Source organism: Ambystoma mexicanum, chromosome 8 (genome assembly GCF_040938575.1).
Source record: "Ambystoma mexicanum isolate Mex_15411 chromosome 8, UKY_AmexF1_1, whole genome shotgun sequence".
In the NCBI taxonomy this organism is placed as follows: domain Eukaryota; kingdom Metazoa; phylum Chordata; class Amphibia; order Caudata; family Ambystomatidae; genus Ambystoma; species Ambystoma mexicanum.
In genome coordinates, this window is record NC_090929.1 from 215,895,226 (window position 1) to 215,917,350 (window position 22,125).

The following is a 22,125-nucleotide window of genomic DNA, read 5'->3' on the forward strand; positions in this document are numbered from 1 at the left end:
AAATGCAGAGGAAAGTGATACAGGTAATGGTAGAGTACCTGCAGGATGAGTGCGTAAAAAGAAAGATTTGTTGTCCCGCAGGGTTATTGAGTATTTATAAGAGGGCTTTTTAGTTTGACACTTCTGCAGCTGCTTTAGCGCTTGATCTAGTACTGTTGCTCAGTAAGCGTTCCGAGTTGCCTATTTCTCAGTTACCTATGAGAGAGGTTCCTCCGACATTTGTCCCAAAGGTTGAGATTCCAGCTAATGCTGCAACAGGTGCAGTTGCTCAAGATATTCCTGCACATTATGTATCGCAGTTCGTTCACGTCCCATTCTCGAGACAGGAAGTGAACACCATTAAACAATCTATTCCTGATATTAGGAAGAATCTGATAGTGTTCTACAAAGAAATAGAGTGTCTTTCAGTCGTCAGTATTCACCTTAAGTGAAATTGAATTGTTATTTCCCAAACTCCTGCCTGTTGATTTATGGAAGCAGATTAGGACTGTAGATGATGTACCAGGGTTAAGAGATTCATGGGATACTATGGCTAGACTTGATAGAGAAAGGCCAGCTGGTGAGAGACCTCCACAGGTAATACTAACTTTGTCTGATAGAATAGTTACAAAGTTCAAAACTATAATTCCTGAAAGAAGGATTATTTGGGACAAGCTTACCGCCTGTTTCCAAGGATAATCCAAGGGTGCTACCGAGTTCTTTAACCGGTTCGAACAAGTATTTTCGGATTACAGTGGGCAAGACTTAAGCACAGAGTCTGGGAAATGACTATTCGTGGATACATTTGTGCGTGGATTGCTGCTTGACATCCAGTCACAAATTATGTCTTCCGAGAGAGATTGGCAAGCGAAGTCTCAGTCAGAAGTACTGCATATGGCTCAGTACTATGAGAATTGTATCAATAATGAAAATTAAAGAGTTGAAAAAAGAAAACGTGACTTAAAGACAAAAGGACTTTTGCAACAAATTGTTAGAGGCCCTAGAGGGGGTACTTCGCAATTTAGAGGTCAGTACGTTCCACGGGGAAATGCGCCTTTGGGTCCTGTAAACATAAACCAGTGTGCTTATTGCAGACAATAGGGTCATTGGCGTGCACAATGCCCGATCCTCCAGCAGAGGTCAAATAACGCATTTAGGAATATGGGTAGACGATCCAGAGGTCGCCCACGGTCAGGGGGTCCTGGTAGAAGTCAGTTTTCACAGGATTCACAGCAACCTTTTTCACAGGACAATCAGGCACCAAGTGTGGACTATAGAAACATTTTTGATCATCCTTCTGCCGCTTACCTCTCTCGAGAACTTCCTTTCGAATGACATTCTGTTTCGCTAGGATTGCCCGAAGCAAGGTTTGGAACCAACGCCTATTCCCGTTAATCAGAAAGGTCCCTACTTTGAAATGATAGTGGGAAATAGGAAACATCTGTTCTTGATAGATACAGGGGCACAGAAGTGTTTCATTGATCATTCACGGGTTCCAAACATTTCACTGTCAGGGCTAACTAATGTTTTCTGGCACGCCAGTCGTCTGTCCGGTTTCTTTGCCGGTACCTACTACTTTGGGTCCATTTATGGACCTCTGTCCATTCCTTTTGACCACGAATTGTGGAGAGAATTTGTTGGGGTTGAATCTGTTGAAAGAATTAAATGCGGTAATTCATTGTTCTTCTGATGGAGTGCGTTTGACGATTTCACCACAGCAACTTTCTGTCTCCCAATTCTTAACCAGACCTTTGCCATTGGAATTTAGTAATGTTCCGGAGTGTTTGTGGGCAATTGATGACAATGATGTCAGTGTTTTGCAAATTGAGACCGTTAAGATTATTCTGAAACATGGAGTAAAGTTGCCACGTATTACCCAGTATAAGATCTCGGTCGATGGTGAGCAAGCTTTGAAATGCATTGTCTGTGATTTTGTGCATCGAGGGGTGATTGAGGAAATTGCAGATAGTTTGCGCAATAGTCCGATTTTGCCCGTGTTAAAAAAAGGCGATAATGCGTTTCCCTTCCGTTTTTTTATTGATCTACGTGCCATTAATAAGATCGTTGCTCCAGAATTTCCCATTGTGCCTGATGTGACAACAATATTGACCATGATTCCGGCTTAAGCTACTCACTTTAGTGTTGTGGATCTAAAGAACGCTTTCTTTAGTATCCCTATACATAAGGAAGGTAGATACTTGTTTGCGTTCACCTTAGGGGGACGCTTGTTTACCTTTACCCATGCACCGCAAGGTTCCAGGGAAAGTCCAAGCATCTATCGTAGGGCTTTGAAAGAGCAGCTCAACACACTTGAGTTGCCCTCTACTTGTACACTGCTTCAGTGTGTAGACAATCTTCTCTTAGCTGCTGACTCAGAGAGCGCTTGTAAGGAGGGCACCGTGTTGTTGCTTATTCACTTAGTACAACACGGACATAAAGCTTCGCTTCAAAAATGTCAATATTGTCGACAGGAGGTCGCCTATTTAGGCTATCTCCTGTCAAAGGAGGGAAGAATGTTGACGCCTGAATGGATAAAAATAATTTCTAGCATGTCTGTCCCAAATACACAGAAGGAAGTCAGAGTTTGATAGGAATGGATTCTTACTGTAGGCAGTGGATCCCAAATTTCTCCTTAGTGATTAAACCAATGTTGGCCTTGACGAAGAAGGGCATTTCTTCGCCATTGCCGTGGAACTTGGAACACCAGCAATCATTTGATCTGCTCAAGACTGCATTGTGCTCGGCACCAGTTTCTGGCACACCAAACTATGAAAAGGCCTTTGTGTTTTATGTGCATGAATGTGATGGATGTGCTTTGGCTGTATTAACGCAGGAAAATGGAGGGAAGAATAGGCCGTGCGGCTACTTTTCTTCCGCCCTTGATCCTGTTGCATGCGCTTTGCCAAGATGTTTGAGAGCTGTCGCTGCTGATGCTGAGTCCGTAAAACAGAGTGAGGGAATGGTCCTAGGCCATGCTTAAACTCTGATGGTACCTCACTCTGTAGATGTTCTATTAAACAGAACACAAACGCAACACCTTACCTCTGCACGATTAATGAGATACGAATTGATCTTGTTTGCACCGCACATCCAAATCAAGAGGTGTTGTGTTCTTAATCCGGCTGAACTTTTACCTTTCTCGCAAGGTATTGCTTGCAGTGACGAAGAGTAACATGACTGCCTTTACACTACAGAACAAGAGACCAAAGGCAGAATCAATCTAAGAGACATTCCTTTGAACAATCCACAAGGGGAGCTGTTTTGCGATGGGTCCTGTTTCAAACTCCTGGATGGTATATCCACAGCTGCTTATGCAATCACCACATTGAGCACGGTCGTGGAGACCAAAAGAATCACGCATAACTCTGCGCAGGCCGCAGAGATTATTACATTGACCCGAGCTTGTGAACTTTCCGAAGGGTTTATCGTAAACATATATACTGACAGTCAGTTTGCCTTTGGGGTGGTTCACAACTTTGGCAGACTTTGGGCAGAAAGAGGTTTCTTGACCTCACATGGCACTAAAATTCAACATGGCTGCTTGATAGTACGGTTACTCTCAGCGCTTGCACTCCCTACTCAGCTAGCGATTATAAAATGCGCAGCGCATCAGAGGATTGTAGATAATGTAGGAAAGGGGAACACTTTCGCTGACCAGATAGCCAAACAGACTGCCTGTCACAATCACACTAACTGGAAGGAAGAGAGATCGACACTCTCCCCCGAACCACGGAAGCCGAATGAACTCAACCCTCCCACCGTGGTTGGCACAGGCGCCTGAGTTAGGAAACAGGTCGCCACGTGGCAGCCAATGGGGGGAAGAGGGGTTAGGGAGAGATTGTGGATAGGGAGGGGAAATTAGGAACACCGGAAAGAGGGTAAGGAAACTCCTAAGGTGGATGGGACTGGGAAACACCAGGAAAAAACCCTACTCTAACTCACATTGAATGAACAGAAATATCACCTGCACTATTAACATGTGCCTGATTCCTGAATAGCACACCTTAATACGTGTACTGTATCCTGCTCTGAAATATCATTCTCTTACAACACATAAGCAAGCAATATGACCACACATAAGGGAAAGCTTCCCAAAATGATTAGACAATACACATGGCCCTCCGGGCAGCGTTAGCAACATACAACATAAATGCATTTCCTTTAGTTCCTGGCACTAGTGAAATGTCGTTGTCCATATGCAGTACTTGCTGCATTAACCCACACAAGATTAGCAAAGTTCTTGAATTATACGAGTAACAAACACACTTTAGTTTTCACACCGATTGAATTCAAAGAGATTAGGGCGTTACTTATCTCAGGTCTGGGGAGCCCGCGGGACTTCCCAGACAAATATTGAAACAGCGGTAAATCATTCCAAGCAGTTCAGAAATATATTGCCCCCACGAGTACTTATCTTGAGTCTGGGGAGCCCCGAGGGACTTCCCAGACGAAGAACAGCAAGCGTTGTCTCTGCCGGCTACTCAGCGCCTCTCCTGCTCCCACCACACCGTGAACGCAAGCGATCAAGCGTTTCTCCCCTGCATCTCGTTTTGTCGCACGCGGACACCTTCCTCCTGTTGCCGAACGCAGCAGCCTGCCTCCTGCTCCAAATCAACAATAAGTCACACCTGCCCACCGCCGTTGCCTGCCTTTAAGCTGCCTTGATTCTTGATGCAGTACAGCTGGCAAGGCGCGCACGGGCCAAACTACAAAATAACACAAAGAATGCTGGGAACTGAAGTTTCCTTGTCCTTCCAGCACATAATGTCTCAATAGGCGTATTTTAGCACTCCACGCCTGTGCCAACCCTGATTCCTGACATTACCTCATCTTCCAGGGCTCCTCCCAGGACCTGGTTTACCTGGGTTGCGTAAATGAAATTGTTTCACTAACCTGGGAGCATGAACCTTTCTAGCTGGTTCCCAAGAACAATCCTCAGGGCCGTAACCTTCCCAGTGGATCAAATACCATAGTTGTTGATATCTTCTTCTGGAATCCACAATGCGTTTTACTTCTTATTCCATGTTCCCATCTTTCACTATGGCTGGGGGTTTCTTCGTAATTGTCCCTGGAGCTTCGGGTTTAAGCAAAGAAACATGGAATACCGGGTGTATTTGTAGAGTTTTAGGCAAACACAGTTTCATAGCTGTTGGTGACACACATGCAATGATTTCATAAGGTCCAATAAATCTAGGCATACATTTACGAGATCCAACTATGGAGAGGTTTTTGGTTGATAGCCAAACCCTGTCTCCTGCTTTATAACGTGGACTCTCCTGTCGGTGATTATCAGCATGTCTTTTATAGGATTTCTTAGCCTGTTCCAAATTGGTGTGCGCCTTCTGTCAGATCTTGAGAAGCAACTGTTTTCGATCTTGCAACACAGGTAGATTCTCCACTTCAGGTAAATGTTCTGGTATCATATTCTGCTCATACCCAAATAAGCATTCGTTAGGAGACATACCCAATGACGTGTGCAGTGTATTGTTATATGTAAATTAACCAGAGTGCCTGTACCCAAGACTCTCGGCCATCACCTAAATAGCCTCTCAAATATTGTTCGAGTGTTTGGCTGACCCGTTCTGTCTGACCATCAGTTTGGGGATGATAACTCATAGAGAGAGCACAGTTGATTCCCAAAATGCGACAGAAAGCTCGCCAAAACCGCGAAGTGAATTGAGGTCCTCTGTCCGAGACAATACTTTTTTGGCAAACCATGTAGTCTAACCACATGTTGAAGAAACAACTCCGCTAACCTGCCTGCTCCAGGTATTCCTTCATAAGGAACGAAATGCGCTTGTTTGGACAAGAAATCCACCATACCCAAATAGTATCAAACTGCTTATCAGGTGGAAGGTCGGTAATGAAATCCATTGATATATGGGTCCATACCTTCTCAGGAGTGGGTAATGGTTAAAGTAACCCTCTTTTCTTTACATGATCTGTTTTGTTTCTCATACAATTTTCTCATTTTAGTAGATAGTTGCTCACATCCTGTCTCAATGTAGGCCACCAAAAATACTTTTCTAGCATGTTTGCATTTTCCTTTGACCAGCATGTCCCTCTAATGGAGAATTATGACACCAATATAATGCTTTTTTCTGTACTTCTTTAGTCGGTAGAAATAATCGGTCTTGATGGTACGGCAACCCCTGCCGCACCTTTCTTTCTGGATGACTGTCCTGCCACTTCTTGGGTTGCCGAGGTGGTAATGCTCTCTTGACCTCCCCAATTAAGTTGGTGGTAATTGCTCCAATGACTTTCTCTGAGGGAATAATTGCTCTTACTTCACTCTCCACACTCTCCAAATTTTGCTGCCTAGACAGTGCATCTGCTTTGCCATTATTCTTTCCTGGCCTGAAGGTTACTACGAAATCAAATTCATTGAAATACTGAGACCAGCGGAGTTGTCTGGGACTAAGTTTGTGAGCATTCTTAAAGTATTGCAGGTTCTTGTGATCAGTCACCACTACTACCTGATGCTTAGCCCCCAATAGGTAATGTCTCCATTCTAGAAAAGCTGATCGAATAGCTAACAACTCCTTATCCGTGATAGAATAATTCTGTTCACAACCGGATAACTTTCTAGAATAAAATGCCACTGGATGCCACACTCCCTCCATATCCTTCTGTGACAAAATAGCCCCCACCGCCAAGTTACTAGCGTCAGTCTCCACCTTGAAGGCTTGACTTGTGTCTGGATGTCTGAACACTGGTGCAGTGGTAAAAGCTACCTTTAAAGTCTGAAAAGCCTTTTCTGCTTCAGTACCCCAAACGAATGGTGTTGCCTTCTTAAGCAATCGTGTAATTGGCGTTAAAATGGCTGAAAAGTTACTAATAAAACGCAGATAGAAATTGGCAAATCCTAGAAATGATTGAACGTCCTTGATACATTGAGGAGATGGCTAATCTGTTACAGCTTGTACTTTCTTTGCATCCATCACTACACCCTCTGGAGTGAGAATAAACCCTAGAAGCTCCACCTGCCTAGTGTGAAAAGCACATTTCTCCAATTTTACACAGAGCTGATACTCCTGCAACCTCTGAAGCACTGCCCTCACATGCTGAACATGTTGTTCTGGTGAAACTGAATAAATCAAAATGTCGTCAATGTAAACTATGACAAACACATCAATAAAATCTCTCAAAACTTCTTGCATAAAGAATTGAAATGCCACAGGAGCATTGCATAATCCGAACGGCATGACCAAGTATTCAAATAAACCAAACTTTGTCCAGAATGCCGTCTTCCACTCATCCCCCTCCCGCACTCTGATCAAGTGGTATGCCCCCCTTAAGTCCAATTTCGTGTATATTTTTGCCACCCGCACCTGATCCAATAATACTGAAATTAGAGGTAAGGGAAACCTATTCTTAATGGTTACCTTATTCAATGCGTGGTAATCAATACAAGTTCGTAATGTCCCCTCTTTCTTAGGGACAAAAAACAAGGGAGAGGAGACAGGGGACATGGAATGTCTAATGAACCCCTTCTCCAGCATTTCATCCAGATAAACTCTTAAATGTTAATTTTCTGTTTCTGTCAGGGCGTAGATTCTGCTACAAGGCAACTTCGCCCCCTCCTCCAATTCAATGACACAATCATATTGTCTATTCGGTGGTAGTTGCTCTGCCCCACCTCTGTCAAATACTTTTGCGAACTCTTGGTATTGCAAGGGAATCCCTGCTTCCACTGCTCATACCACTTGATCCTTTCCTTCTTGATCAACCAACCATCCCGAAGGTTCCATCTCAGATATCATGTGTCCTTGACACTTCTGCTCCATAAACTCTACAGTCTGCTTTTCCCAGTCAATCCTGGGATTATGTTGCACTAACCAGGGCATTCCTAAAATTAAACCAAACTGTGGTGCAGCTATTAAATCAAAAGCAATGTCTTCTCTGTGACCTGATGCAAATGTCATCTGTAACTTATGCGTTTGTTGTTTGATAGGACCAGATACTAACGGAGAACCGTCCACTGATTGGACCCCTTCCACTCTTGGTTTATCTTGTACAGGTGGTCCTAACTGGTGGGCCAATGTAATGTCCACAAAATTACCTGTGGCCCCTGAATCCACCGAAGCCAACACCACTTGCTTAGACATCACCCAACATAACGTTACCAGAATATACAAATGAGATGTCTTGCTCCCAACTGTATTTGCCACTAATTCGGGGAACCTTGCGTTCCTTCGGGCCTGTCAACTGAGTTCCCCCTAAGGTCAGCCCAACTCTTTTCCCGCTTCCTTCTTGCCTCGTTCCCCTCCAAGATTCTTTTGCGGAGTATTAGGACAGGTACGAATAAAATGACCTGCCTGTCCACAGTACAAACACAATTTATTAAGTTTCCGCTGTTCTTTTTCTGCCTCAGATAAAGGACCTCTGATACTACGAATCTGCATTGGTTCCACATCGCTACTCCTTCCTCCTCTACTCCTGTCCAATCTCACAAACGGGACTGCTTCTGGTTTCTTCTTGTCTCCCCTTCTCTCATTCATTCCATGATCTAACCTAACGGCTAGGTCTATCATCGCTGTACAAGTGCTGGGTTGCGGTTCTACCTGCGCAATGGCATCTTTCATTTCCTCCCGTAGCCCTTGATAAAACAGTACCGTCTGTTTTGCTTCTGGCCATTCAGTTTCAATCACTAATCTATTGAACTGTGTCACATATGTAACCAAATCTTGTGATCCCTGTCTTAACCCTAACAACTCCTTGTCTTGGGCCAATGAAACCTCCCGTCTATCAAACAGTCTACCAAATTCTCCTAGAAAATTATCCCAGTTATATAACAAGGGGTCATCTTTCTGTACTAATGACATCGCCCAGGCTGCTGCATCCCCTGTCAAATAGGATATTACAAAAGCGGTTCTGGCTTGGATGGTCTCAAACGCCGCAGGTCTGCACAAAAAATGGAGTCTACATTGGGTAAGAAAGGTCATGTATTTTCTAGGATCCCCTGAAAAACGTTCTGGTGAGGCCAATGGTACACTACTCGGTGGTTGGACAATGACCGTAGGATTGCCCCTAGTGGAAGTGCCCTCAGTAGTGGAGGTACTGGGCCCTCCAAAGGGGTACCTTGCGCTACCAACCCTTGTACCTGCGCTTTCAAGGTGGTAGCTTCCTGCCTAGCATGTGATAATTCCAACTGAATATCCTGTAAAACCTTTAGCACATCCGCTAAAGGTGGAGGTGTCGAGTCCATTTGGCTTAGGTGGTTGTGAGTATCCCAATTTGGGGGTGGCTTATTAGGTCACAATCAAAATTAACTGGAAGGAAGAGTGATCGACATTCTCCCCCGAACCATGGAAGCCGAATGAACTCAACCCTCCCACCGTGGTTGGCACAGGCGCCTGAGTTAGGAAACAGGTCGCCACGTGGCAGCCAATGGGGGGAAGAGGGGTTAGGGAGAGATTGTGGATAGGGAGGGGAAATTAGGAACACCGGAAAGAGGGTAAGGAAACTCCTAAGGTGGATGGGACTGGGGAAACACCAGGAAAAAACCCTACTCTAACTCACATAGAATGAACAGAAATATCACCTGCACTATTAACATGTGCCTGATTCCTGAATAGCACACCTTAATACGTGTACTGTATCCTGCTCTGAAATATCATTCTCTTACAACACATAAGCAAGCAATATGACCACACATAAGGGAAAGCTTCCCAAAATGATTAGACAATACACATGGCCCTCCGGGCAGCGTTAGCAACATACAACATAAATGCATTTCCTTAAGTTCCTGGCACTAGTGAAATGTTGTTGTCCATATGCAGTACTTGCTGCATTAACCCACACAAGATTAGCAAAGTTCTTGAATTATACGAGTAACAAACACACTTTAGTTTTCACACCGATTGAATTCAAAGAGATTAGGGCGTTACTTATCTCAGGTCTGGGGAGCCCGCGGGACTTCCCAGACAAATATTGAAACAGCGGTAAATCATTCCAAGCAGTTCAGAAATATATTGCCCCCACGAGTACTTATCTTGAGTCTGGGGAGCCCCGAGGGACTTCCCAGATGAAGAACAGCAAGCGTTGTCTCTGCCGGCTACTCGGCGCCCCTCCTGCTCCCACCACACCGTGAACGCAAGCGATCAAGCGTTTCTCCCCTGCATCTCGTTTTGTCGCACGCGGACACCTTCCTCCTGTTGCCGAACGCAGCAGCCTGCCTCCTGCTCCAAATCAACAATAAGTCACACCTGCCCACCGCCGTTGCCTGCCTTTAAGCTGCCTTGATTCTTGATGCAGTACAGCTGGCAAGGCGCGCACGGGTAAATCTACAAAATAACACAAAGGATGCTGGGAACTGAAGTTTCCTTGTCTTTCCAGCACATAATGTCTCAATAGGCGTATTTTAGCACTCCACGCCTGTGCCAACCCTGATTCCTGACATTACCTCCTCTTCCAGGGTTCCTCCCAGGACCTAGTTTACCTGGGTTGCGTAAATGAAATTGTTTCACTAACCTGGGAGCATGAACCTCTCTAGCTGGTTCCCAAGAACAATCCTCCGGGCCGTAACCTTCCCAGTGGATCAAATACCATAGTTGTTGATATCTTCTTCTGGAATCCACAATGCGTTTTACTTCGTATTCCATGTTCCCATCTTTCACTATGGCTGGGGGTTTCTTCGTAATTGTCCCTGGAGCTGCGGGTTTAAGCAAAGAAACATGGAATACCGGGTGTATTTGTAGAGTTTTAGGCAAACACAGTTTCATAGCTGTTTGTCACACACATGCAATGATTTCATAAGGTCCAATAAATCTAGGCATAAATTTACGAGATCTAACTATGGAGAGGTTTCTGGTTGATAGCCAAACCCTGTCTCCTGCTTTATAACGCGGACTCTCCTGTCGGTGTTTATCAGCATGTCTTTTATAGGATTTCTTAGCCTGTTCCAAATTGGTGTGCGCCTTCTGTCAGATCTTCAGAAGCAACTGTTTTCGATCTTGCAACACAGGTAGATTCTCCACTTCAGGTAAATGTTCTGGTATCATATTCTGCTCATACCCAAATAAGCATTAGTTAGGAGACATACCCAATGACGTGTGCAGTGTATTGTTATATGTAAATTAACCAGAGTGCCTGTACCCAAGACTCTCGGCCATCACCTAAATAGCCTCTCAAATATTGTTCGAGTGTTTGGCTGACCCGTTCTGTCTGACCATCAGTTTGGGGATGATAACTCATAGAGAGAGCACAGTTGATTCCCAAAATGCGACAGAAAGCTCGCCAAAACCGCGAAGTGAATTGAGGTCCTCTGTCCGAGACAATACTTTTTTGGCAAACCATGTAGCCTAACCACATGTTGAAGAAACAACTCCACTAACCTGCCTGCTCCAGGTATTCCTTCATAAGGAACGAAATGCGCTTGTTTGGACAAGAAATCCACCATACCCAAATAGTATCAAACTGCTTATCAGGTGGAAGGTCGGTAATGAAATCCATTGATATATGGGTCCATACCTTCTCAGGAGTGGGTAATGGTTAAAGTAACCCTCTTTTCTTTACATGATCTGCTTTGTTTCTCATACAATGTTCTCATTTTAGTAGATAGTTGCTCACATCCTGTCTCAATGTAGGCCACCAAAAATACTTTTCTAGCATAGTTTGCATTTTCCATTGACCAGCATGTCCCGCTAATGGAGAATTATGACACCAATATAATGCTTTTTTCTGTACTTCTTTAGTCGGTAGAAATAATCGGTCTTGATGGTACGGCAACCCCTGCCGCACCTTTCTTTCTGGATGACTGTCCTGCCACTTCTGGAGTTGCCGAGGTGGTAATGCTCTCTTGACCTCCCCAATTAAGTTGGTGGTAATTGCTCCAATGACTTTCTCTGAGGGAATAATTGCTCTTACTTCACTCTCCACACTCTCCAAATTTTGCTGCCTAGACAGTGCATCTGCTTTGCCATTATTCTTTCCTGGCCTGAAGGTTACTACGAAATCAAATTCATTGAAATACTGAGACCAGCGGAGTTGTCTGGGACTAAGTTTGTGAGCAGTCTTAAAGTATTGCAGGTTCTTGTGATCAGTCACCACTACTACATGATGCTTAACCCCCAATAGGTAATGTCTCCATTCTAGAAAAGCTGATCGAATAGCTAACAGCTCCTTATCCGTGATAGAATAATTCTGTTCACAACCTGATAACTTTCTAGAATAAAATGCCACTGGATGCCACACTCCCTCCATATCCTTCTGTGACAAAATAGCCCCCACTGCCAAGTTACTAGCGTCAGTCTCCACCTTGAAGGCCTGACTTGTGTCTGGATGTCTGAACACTGGTGCAGTGGTAAAAGCTACCTTTAAAGTCTGAAAAGCCTTTTCTGCTTCAGGATCCCAAACGAATGGTGTTTCCTTCTTAAGCAATCGTGTAATTGGCGTTACAATGGCTGAAAAGTTACTAATAAAACGCCGATAAAAATTGGCAAATCCTAGAAATGATTGAACGTCCTTGATACATTGAGGAGATGGCCGATCTGTTACAGCTTGTACTATCTTTGCATCCATCACTACACCCTCTGGAGTGAGAATAAACCCTAGAAACTCCACCTGCCTAGTGTGAAAAGCACATTTCTCCATTTTTACACAGAGCTGATACTCCTGCAACCTCTGAAGCACTGCCCTCACATGCTGAACATGTTGTTCTGGTGAAACTGAATAAATCAAAATGTCGTCAATGTAAACTATGACAAACATCATTAAAATCTCTCAAAACTTCTTGCATGAAGAATTGAAATGCCGCAGGAGCATTGCATAATCCGAACGGCATGACCAAGTATTCAAATAAACCAAACTTTGTCCAGAATGCCGTCTTCCACTCAACCCCCTCCCTCACTCTGATCAAGTGGTATGCCCCCCTTAAGTCCAATTTCGTGTATATTTTTGCCACCCGCACCTGATCCAATAATACTGAAATTAGAGGTAAGGGAAACCTATTCTTAATGGTTACCTTATTCAATGCGTGGTAATCAATACAAGTTCGTAATGTCCCCTCTTTCTTAGGGACAAAAAACAAGGGAGTGGAGACAGGGGACATGGAATGTCTAATGAACCCCTTCTCCAGCATTTCATCCAGATAAACTCTTAAATGTTCATTTTCTGTTTCTGTCAGGGCCTAGATTCTGCTACAAGGCAACTTCGCCCCCTCCTCCAATTCAATGACACAATCATATGGTCTATTCGGTGGTAGTTGCTCTGCCCCACCTTTGTCAAATACTTTTGCGAACTCTTGGTATTGCAAGGGAATCCCTGCTTCCACTGCTCCTACCACTTGATCCTTTCCGTCTTGATCAACCAACCATCCCGAAGGTTCCATCTCAGATATCATGTGTCCTTGACACTTCTGCTCCGTAAACTCTACAGTCTGCTTTTGCCAGTCAATCCGGGATTATGTTGCACTAACCAGGGCATTCCTAAAATTAAACCAAACTGTGGTGCAGCTATTAAATCAAAAGCAATGTCTTCTCTGTCACCTGATGCAAATGTCATCTGTAACATATGAGTTTGTTGTTTGATAGGGCCAGATACTAACGGAGAACCGTCCACTGATTGGACCCCTTCCACTCTTGGTTTATCTTGTACAGGTGGTCCTAACTGGTGGGCCAATGTAATGTCTACAAAATTACCTGTGGCCCCTGAATCCACCATAGCCAACACCACTTGCTTAGACATCGCCCAACATAACGTTACCAGAATATACAAATGAGATGTCTTGCTCCCAACTGTATTTGCCACTAATTTGGGGAACCTTGCTTCCTTCGGGCCTGTCACCTCAGTTCCCCCTAAGGTCAGCCCAACTCTTTTCCCGCTTCCTTCTTGCCTCGTTCCCCTACAAGATTCTTTTGCGGAGTATTAGGACAGGTACGAATAAAATGACCTGCCTGTCCACAGTACAAACACAATTTATTAAGTTTCCGCTGTTCTTTTTCTGCCTCAGATAAAGGACCTCTGATACTACCAATCTGCATTGGTTCCACATCGCTACTCCTTCCTCCTCTACTCCTGTCCAATCTCACAAACGGGACTGCTTCTGGTTTCTTCTTGTCTCCCCTTCTCTCATTCATTCTATGATCTAACCTAAGAGCTAGGTCTATCATCGCTGTACAAGTAATGGGTTGCGGTTCTACCTGCGCAATGGCATCTTTCATTTCCTCCCGTAGCCCTTGATAAAACAGTACCGTCTGTTTTGCTTCTGGCCATTCAGTTTCAATCACTAATCTATTGAACTGTGTCACATATGTAACCAAATCTTGTGATTCCTGTCTTAACCCTAACAACTCCTTGTCTTGGGCCAATGAAACCTCCCGTCTATCAAACAGTCTACCAAATTCTCCTAGAAAATTATCCCAGTTATATAACAAGGGGTCATCTTTCTGTACTAATGGCATCGCCCAGGCTGCTGCATCCCCTGTCAAATAGGATATTACAAAAGCGGTTCTGGCTTGGATGGTCTCAAACGCTGCAGGTTTGCACAAAAAATGGAGTCTACATTGGGTAAGAAAGGTCATGTATTTTCTAGGATCCCCTGAAAAACGTTCTGGTGAGGCCAATGGTACACTACTCGGTGGTTGGACAATGACCGTAGGATTGCCCCTAGTGGAAGTGCCCTCAGTAGTGGAGGTACTGGGCCCCTTCAAAGGGGTACCTTGCGCTACCAACCCTTGTACCTGCGCTCTCAAGGTGGTAGCTTCCTGCCTAGCATGTGCTAATTCCAACTGAATATCCTGTAAAACCTTTAGCACATCCGCTAAAGGTGGAGGTGTCGGGTCCATTTGGCTTAGGTGGTTTTGAGTATCCCAATTTGGGGGTGGCTTATTATGTCACAATCACACTAACTGGAAGGAAGAGAGATCGACACTCTCCCCCGAACCACGGAAGCCGAATGAACTCGACCCTCCCACCATGGTTGGCACAGGCACCTGAGTTAGGAAACAGGTTGCCACGTGGCAGCCAATGGGGGGAAGAGGGGTTAGGGAGAGATTGTGGATAGGGAGGGGAAATTAGGAACACCGGAAAGAGGGTAAGGAAACTCCTAAGGTGGATGGGACTGGGGAAACACCAGGAAAAAACCCTACTCTAACTCACATAGAATGAACAGAAATATCACCTGCACTATTAACATGTGCCTGATTCCTGAATAGCACACCTTAATACGTGTACTGTATCCTGCTCTGAAATATCATTCTCTTACAACACATAAGAAAGCAATATGACCACACATAAGGGAAAGCTTCCCAAAATGATTAGACAATACACATGGCCCTTCGGGCAGCGTTAGCAACATACAACATAAATGCATTTCCTTTAGTTCCTGGCACTAGTGAAATGTCGTTGTCCATATGCAGTACTTCCTGCATTAACCCACACAAGATTAGCAAAGTTCTTGAATTATATGAGTAACAAACACACTTTAGTTTTCACACCGATTGAATTCAAAGAGATTAGGGCGTTACTTATCTCAGGTCTGGGGAGCCCGCGGGACTTCCCAGACAAATATTGAAACAGCGGTAAATCATTCCAAGCAGTTCAGAAATATATTGCCCCCACGAGTACTTATCTTGAGTCCGGGGAGCCCCGTGGGACTTCCCAGATGAAGAACAGCAAACGTTGTCTCTGCCGGCTACTCAGCGCCCCTCCTGCTCCTACCGCACCGTGAACGCGTGCGATCAAGCGTTTCTCCCCTGCATCTCGTTTCGCCGCACGCGGACGCCTTCCTCCTGTTGCTGAACGTGGCAGCCTGCCTCCTGCTCCAAATCAACAATAAGCCACACCTGCCCACCGCCGTTGCCTGCCTTTAAGCTGCCTTGATTCTTGATGCAGTACAGCTGGCAAGGCGCGCACGGGCCAAACTACAAAATAACACAAAGGATGCTGGGAACTGAAGTTTCCTTGTCCTTCCAGCACATAATGTCTCAATAGGCGTATTTTAGCACTCCACGCCTGTGCCAACCCTGATTCCTGACACTGCCACTGATCTCTCTTCAGAAATGTATACTTCAAGGGAAGCCACAAATGCCTGTACTTTGGATGAGGGTATCGAATCCATAAAGATTATTCAAGCCAATGCCACATTAGAGGAATCTAAGAAGTGGACTGAGGGTTTGACGAAATTTGATGATGACGGCTGTTGGGTGGACAAAGTTGAAGGGAAGTGGTTATTGCCTGACGCGTATATTATGATGATGGTTGTTATGGCTCACGGTCCCACCAATATTTGTGCTCGTAAGGTCACCAAAATGTTGCAAAATGTGTGAGTAAATGACAAAATCCCTAAGGTAGCTGAACGCTTTGTTTAGGGGTGTATGATTTGTTTACAGCGCAATGTGGGAAAGTACACATCAACTCCTAGGGGTAGTTTTGGTCCACCTGCTGTCCCCTTTGAAGTTATCCATTTTGACTTCATAGAAATGGAGCGTTGTAACAACTTTTAATATGTACTAGTTGTCATTTGTGCCTTTAGCAAATGGGTTGAAGCATTTCCCGTCAAAGATGCCACTGCTATGACCACGACAAAGACCATGCTGAAGGAATATTTTCCAAGATTTGGTCTGCCAAGAGTCATCTGGTCGGACAATGGTCCACATTTTATCGCTGCTGTAATTCTGCAGATATGCGTGGGATTACAGATCGATAAACGGTTCAATTCGGCCAGACATGCACAGACTGCTGGACTAGTAGAGAGACACAACGGCATCATCAAGAACAAGCTTGTTAAGACATGTGCCGGCACCAAACAAAAATGGCTGGACGCCTTACCGATCGTATTATTGTCCATGAGGACGACCCCTCAAACTAAGACTGGGCTCTCTCCCTTTGAGGTGGTCATGGGTAGGCCAGCTAACATTTGGAATGTCCCAAAGCCCCCTTCTTTACGAGATGTCAAAAATGTACTTCTTTCTGACTACTGTGGCCAGTTGACTAAAAATCTGTATTTGATTTATCAACAGGTGCAAGAGGCTTTACCTGCTAGATATGAGGGCCCCGGTCAGAGCATACGGCCGGGAGACTGGGTCCTCACAAAAGCATTTGAGCGATCTTCTTGCCTCGTACCTCGTTGGAGGGGCCCCCACCAGGTCCTCCTGGTCACACAGACGGTGTTGCAGGTAACAGGCAAGAAGAACTGGATCCACGCATCCTACATTAAGAGAATTCCGTGCCCTGTGCCACACGCTACAGAGGATACAGAACCCCTTACCAGTACTGCAACCAACGATCACGAAGCAGTAAACAGCATCAAGAGTGCGTCGGAGACTCTCCCTGAGTCCATGGGGCCTGGGGAAACAGCCATTTCACCTCCACACTCTCCAACAGTTCTGTCTTTTAAATTTGTTCTAGATCTTGCATCAAATCCTGCTTTGGATTCGTCGCTTCCAACGGGAAGACGCATTGTTCACAGATCACTCAGTACAAGGTGTTACAAGGTACAATCTGCGTCAGAGGAAATAGACCTAATGCACGGTTCGGCTGTGCCATCAAGAAAATCATCAAAGGGCTTGCCTTTTTGGCCCGATCATTTGTATATAAGGGGATTCTGTTGGCTAGGGTTTGTGAAAGGACTAAGAAGATGCTCGGCCTGGAGGGCGCCAGCAAATAAACTTTGGTGCAAATCGTTTGAAGAATATAATGCCTGCAACCGCTCCCGCTCGTACGGAACAGATAAGAGACAGTGTGACCAGCCACGAAAAAGAAAGATCGAATGTGTGGGTCCCGAAAACGTATTTTTGTTTAGTCATAATGTTAACTAATTTTACAATAGTCATTGCTTTAGGGTTTTGGTATCTGGAAGAAGTACATCCACTTGAAAATGAGTTACCCACTGAAAATGTACCCACTGTTTCTACTCCATTCGTGCATCTGCACACTCTATCTCCTAGAGTCTCTCAGCACAGACAGAGTTAACAATACAACACTCGGCTACTCATTATGAATGCTACACATGCCATTTTTAATAAGTCCAACTGTTGGGTTTGTTCGCATTTACCGCAACACAGGGATAAGGGGCTGGGTTGGTATATTCATCCTTTACCTTTGACAACTGCTTGTTATGCTTCTCTTAGAGCACTATTCTTTGGCCGATGGAACGATAGCATCTCAGGGAATTTTGATGGAACTAACTTAAATGATTTTGAAAAACGTGTTCTAATGCCCCTGGGATGCCCACTCTTTGTGAATAGGAGCAAGCCTAATGTTACTTCTATTAGGCCTTCTGACAGACTGTCCCGTCCTTTTAAATCCTTGATCTCTTTCAAGATGGCTCCTATAGACAATAAGGATGCCACGCCTCCTTCTTATACTGTTAACCACAGCCCGATTCAGTTTCTTTCTGCATACAGAGGAATGGTTCTCAGTCAATGGGTGATTTTAGGGGTTGCGCCAACTTTGCGAATTTGACTAGTGAGGCCAGACCTTTGTATGTAGGCGAACCTGTTTACTTTGTTTGCAACAATGTAGCATTTCCATGGTTACCCAGGGATTGGCAGGGAACTTGTTATTTAGGGATTCTGTTACCCGGGGTATTCATTGCTAGCACTATAGAAGTTTCAAAGGCTCGTCCACGGTGGGACAATAATGGGGATACTTCAGCACAAATTCTGGGCGATGTAGCTAAATCCATTGTGCCATTTTGGGGACAAATACTAAATTCAGAAGATATCAGGAGACTAGCGAGCGTACTGGAGAGGACCATCAACTGGACCACTGACATACTCTAGGATATAACATTAGAACAGAAAGCAATAAGGTTAGTGGCACTTCAGAACCGGATGGCATTAGATGTCATTCTGGCTGAACGTGGTGGGGTATGTACATTAGTGGGGTCTGCTTGCTGTGTATTCGTCTCAGATTCCTCCCCAACTATCTTCAGGGCATTTCAAAATCTGCATGTCCTTAGTTCAGAAGTGCATGTTCCCGAGGGAAATTGGGATTTTAGCGCTTGGTTCTGGGGCTTCTTGCTATCTTGGGCATGGAAGGTGCTCTCGGTCTTGCTGATTATTTTAGGTATTTTGCTGTTTCTCTGCTGTTGTGTACAATGTCTTACTGGTATGTGTTCGATGGTAGGAGGATGTTGTGCACAAGCAATGGGTGCATTAGGGCACAGGGTATACGCCCCAGAGAAAATATCTAACAAATTTGTACTGAAGGAAATCTTAGTTTCTGACCTCATGGCAATTGATATCTCCGATAGTGATTCAGGATGCATGGACATCGAGACGTGGAGTTACTCGTAAAGTAACTAGAAGTAGTTTAGCGCTTGGCTTAGGCCAAAAGGAGGGTTTGTTAAATGGGATATCATATTGTACCTCCTTTATTGTATATATTGGCCTAAGCCCAGTCGCTCTGCGAAGAAATCTGTGTTGCAAGGTTCCGACCTTAGATCGACCTAGCTGCCATTTTAGGTCCATCCGCCATTTTGATTTCCGTTTCAAAGTCACTCTGTGTTCCAAAATGGTGGACAGTGTTTCCCACTTGTAACCTAGCCATCCTCACCTTCGCGCAAAGTTAATGTACAAACTGCCCGTAGGCCAAATGTTAGGACCGTGTAATGAGACCTTGCCCTACGTTTGACCTGTAGATCGAGGATTACCTGCGCCAACAAGTCCGATACGCGGATATACATCAAATACAATGTTGTTTAAATACTAAATGTGAACACTGTATAGGGCGTGTACCAATGCTTAATGTTAAATTTGAAGATACACTGTTGCCATTGTGACTTGTTGTTGTACAAACTGGAAATAATCCACATGTATGTAGTTGGATAAACTAGAGGTGAACCCGGCACGAACCCTAGACTGAGAATTATTAACCTGCAGAGGGGTTGGACATTACTATTGGAAACTGTATAAAAGATGCAAATGTTTAGATGTCCAGTACCTCTCATTTCTCACACCGAAAGGGCTGGTATTCGCTGTGATGTACTGAGGGCCAGATAGCTATCTGATACTTTGTTTCTTTGTAAACTGTACAGTCATTTGAATAAAGATCTGAGAATCTTCAGAAGGCCGTGTTTGGTGTATTTCCTTTTGGGGTACTCAGCCTCGATATTTTCTTTTGCTTTTACAAAAGGGGCGGGGCTTCAGTTGTTAAATCCGTACAACGTCAATTTTCTCGTTAGAGAAAGAAGATAGAGCTGTAACTGGATATAAATATAAAATCAGTATGCCAAAGTCTCAAGTCACTGCAATCCTTCTCATGATAATACTGTGAAGTAAAGTTGAACAAAGACTGCAGCAGGAGTCCAGAGCAGTGTGGGAGGCAAAGAGGTACTTCAGGTACTATATTTATATATTGCACAACATATTCTCTTGGCTTACGCGTGAAGACTTCTTTTAATGTCTTTTCCAAATGGATCCTAGAGTATTGAATATTGATGTCACTCCTTGTAATGCTATTTACTGTGATGTTGCTACGTGTCATGCCAATCCATATTGTGCAAATTAGGGTTCTGCATATCTTTTGCTGGTTAAGTCCAGAAGACAAATTAGAACATATCAGTGCATTGTTTGCCTAACAGCCCCACTGTGTTGTGAATTTTGTGTGCTGTGTATGTGTTCAAGAGCCTCTGGGAGGCGGAGGTCAGGAAGGGGGCAACAACAACATATTTCTTTCATAGTATTAAACGTGCACTTTGCCTGTTTTTCTGTCCCTACATTGACAACAGTTTTTTCAAAATAATTTTTAAGAACAAAATTACTTCAAAAAAACTCACTGAATTTGTATTTTATTTTACTTTGGCAGGGGGCCCCCAAACCCTGTTCTTCTTAATGCTATTATCCTTTCCCCTGCCCCACCCTTTTTAACCCCTTACCCCATATATTTACATGAGTTATTTCGAAGTAGTTGTTTAGTTACAAATTACTTCGAAAAAACACCTGTTGATGAATGAACGCAATACCCTTTGCCTTGTGTGCATGTTACAGGCTGCCCTTTTTTGGCTGATGTTACCTTAACTTAGTGATATTCAAACGTTTTCATACCAAGCCCCGCCCCTAGTAACAAAAGTTTGAGCCCCCCTACCTAGGCATTGGTCCCTGCTAGGGGGTCAAAGTCTGGCCAGGGGAGGGTGGCAGGCTCTTAAAATATAAGATTTTCTATTTCTTATATTTTCTATTAAAAACAACCACCTTAATCCTTTTTATATTAAAACGATTCAACTTCATCTTATTTTAAAGAGTCTGGGTCCCCTCTGGACATTCTTCGGGCCTCCTAGTTTGAAGACCACTGCCTTAACTGAAGACTTTAAATGTGTGCTTGGCAGCAGGTTACAGATTGCCTTTGACAGCATCCAGCAGTGTTTACGGCTCTTTGCCTTTTACTTTGGGTTCATCTGCATTAGTATCTGGCTGACAGAGCAATTACTAACTTTTCAGTGCAGTTTAGTGTTTCCGCTCACCTCTAGCTGCCTGCCCCATGAGTTTAAAGGGCATTCCTTTGTATTCATACTTATTTAAGCAACCCAAGGGTGCCACAGACTGTGTCCACCCCTCCTAATGGAAGACAAGGGGGAGACCAATCATATTGAAATGGGCCACCATGAGTCCCGATAAATGTTTCGCCAGGACCTGTGAGTTGTGCTAAATCTGCTCTGTTATTCAAATGTGCCTGACTGCCAGCAAGGAGGGATGCAGGCGTGTGTGTTGTGCTGGTGTGACTGGATGGGAAGGTGTCAGACCAGGAAATGGCAGAGCCCATTCGCCTTTTGTGGTCCTCATCTAAGTCCACCTATGAAGGTGACCAATGTGTCAATGAGTAAAACACAAAACAAGTGACAAAGGGAAAGAAAGGGACTGCACACAGAAGTCACGTGATAGGAAAGGGTTCTTGGATCACAAGGTAAGAAGGGTGGTTGTGCACAGCATTGGAAAACTTTTTTCATTCAAATGCAAAGGTTTTTCTGCAAAAGTGTTAGGAAATTATTTTTGTGTGTTTAAATTTTTGTTTGACAGAGTTGGAACTTTTAAGAAGGGAGCATGCATACAAATTGAACATTAGAGAGGGATCCTGAAGAACACACACAGACAAAAGCAGAAACTGTTTTCGAATGGTGCAGGGCCTCTGATTGGCTGGTCAAACTCACCTCTCGGGTCTTTAACACCACCTTGTGACTTGAGATGGGGTTCAACCCTCTGAAAA

General features: G+C 44.3%; 1 protein-coding gene across 2 annotated transcripts in view; it reads left to right on the top strand.

The window, feature by feature from the left end:
* The window catches only part of SARDH (sarcosine dehydrogenase), a 1,294,294-nt gene that overhangs the window by 1,132,736 nt on the left and 139,433 nt on the right, over positions 1 to 22,125 (top strand). The window contains exon 22 of one of the 2 annotated variants that reach the window (XM_069609628.1): positions 16,941 to 19,992. The exons of the other annotated variant lie outside the window; for it this stretch is intronic. Within the exon in view, the coding sequence (XP_069465729.1) occupies positions 16,941 to 16,963 (23 nt within the window). The 3' untranslated portion in view covers positions 16,964 to 19,992. Of the gene's footprint in view, positions 1 to 16,940; positions 19,993 to 22,125 lie in introns of those variants that run through there. 2 annotated transcript variants of the gene reach the window in all.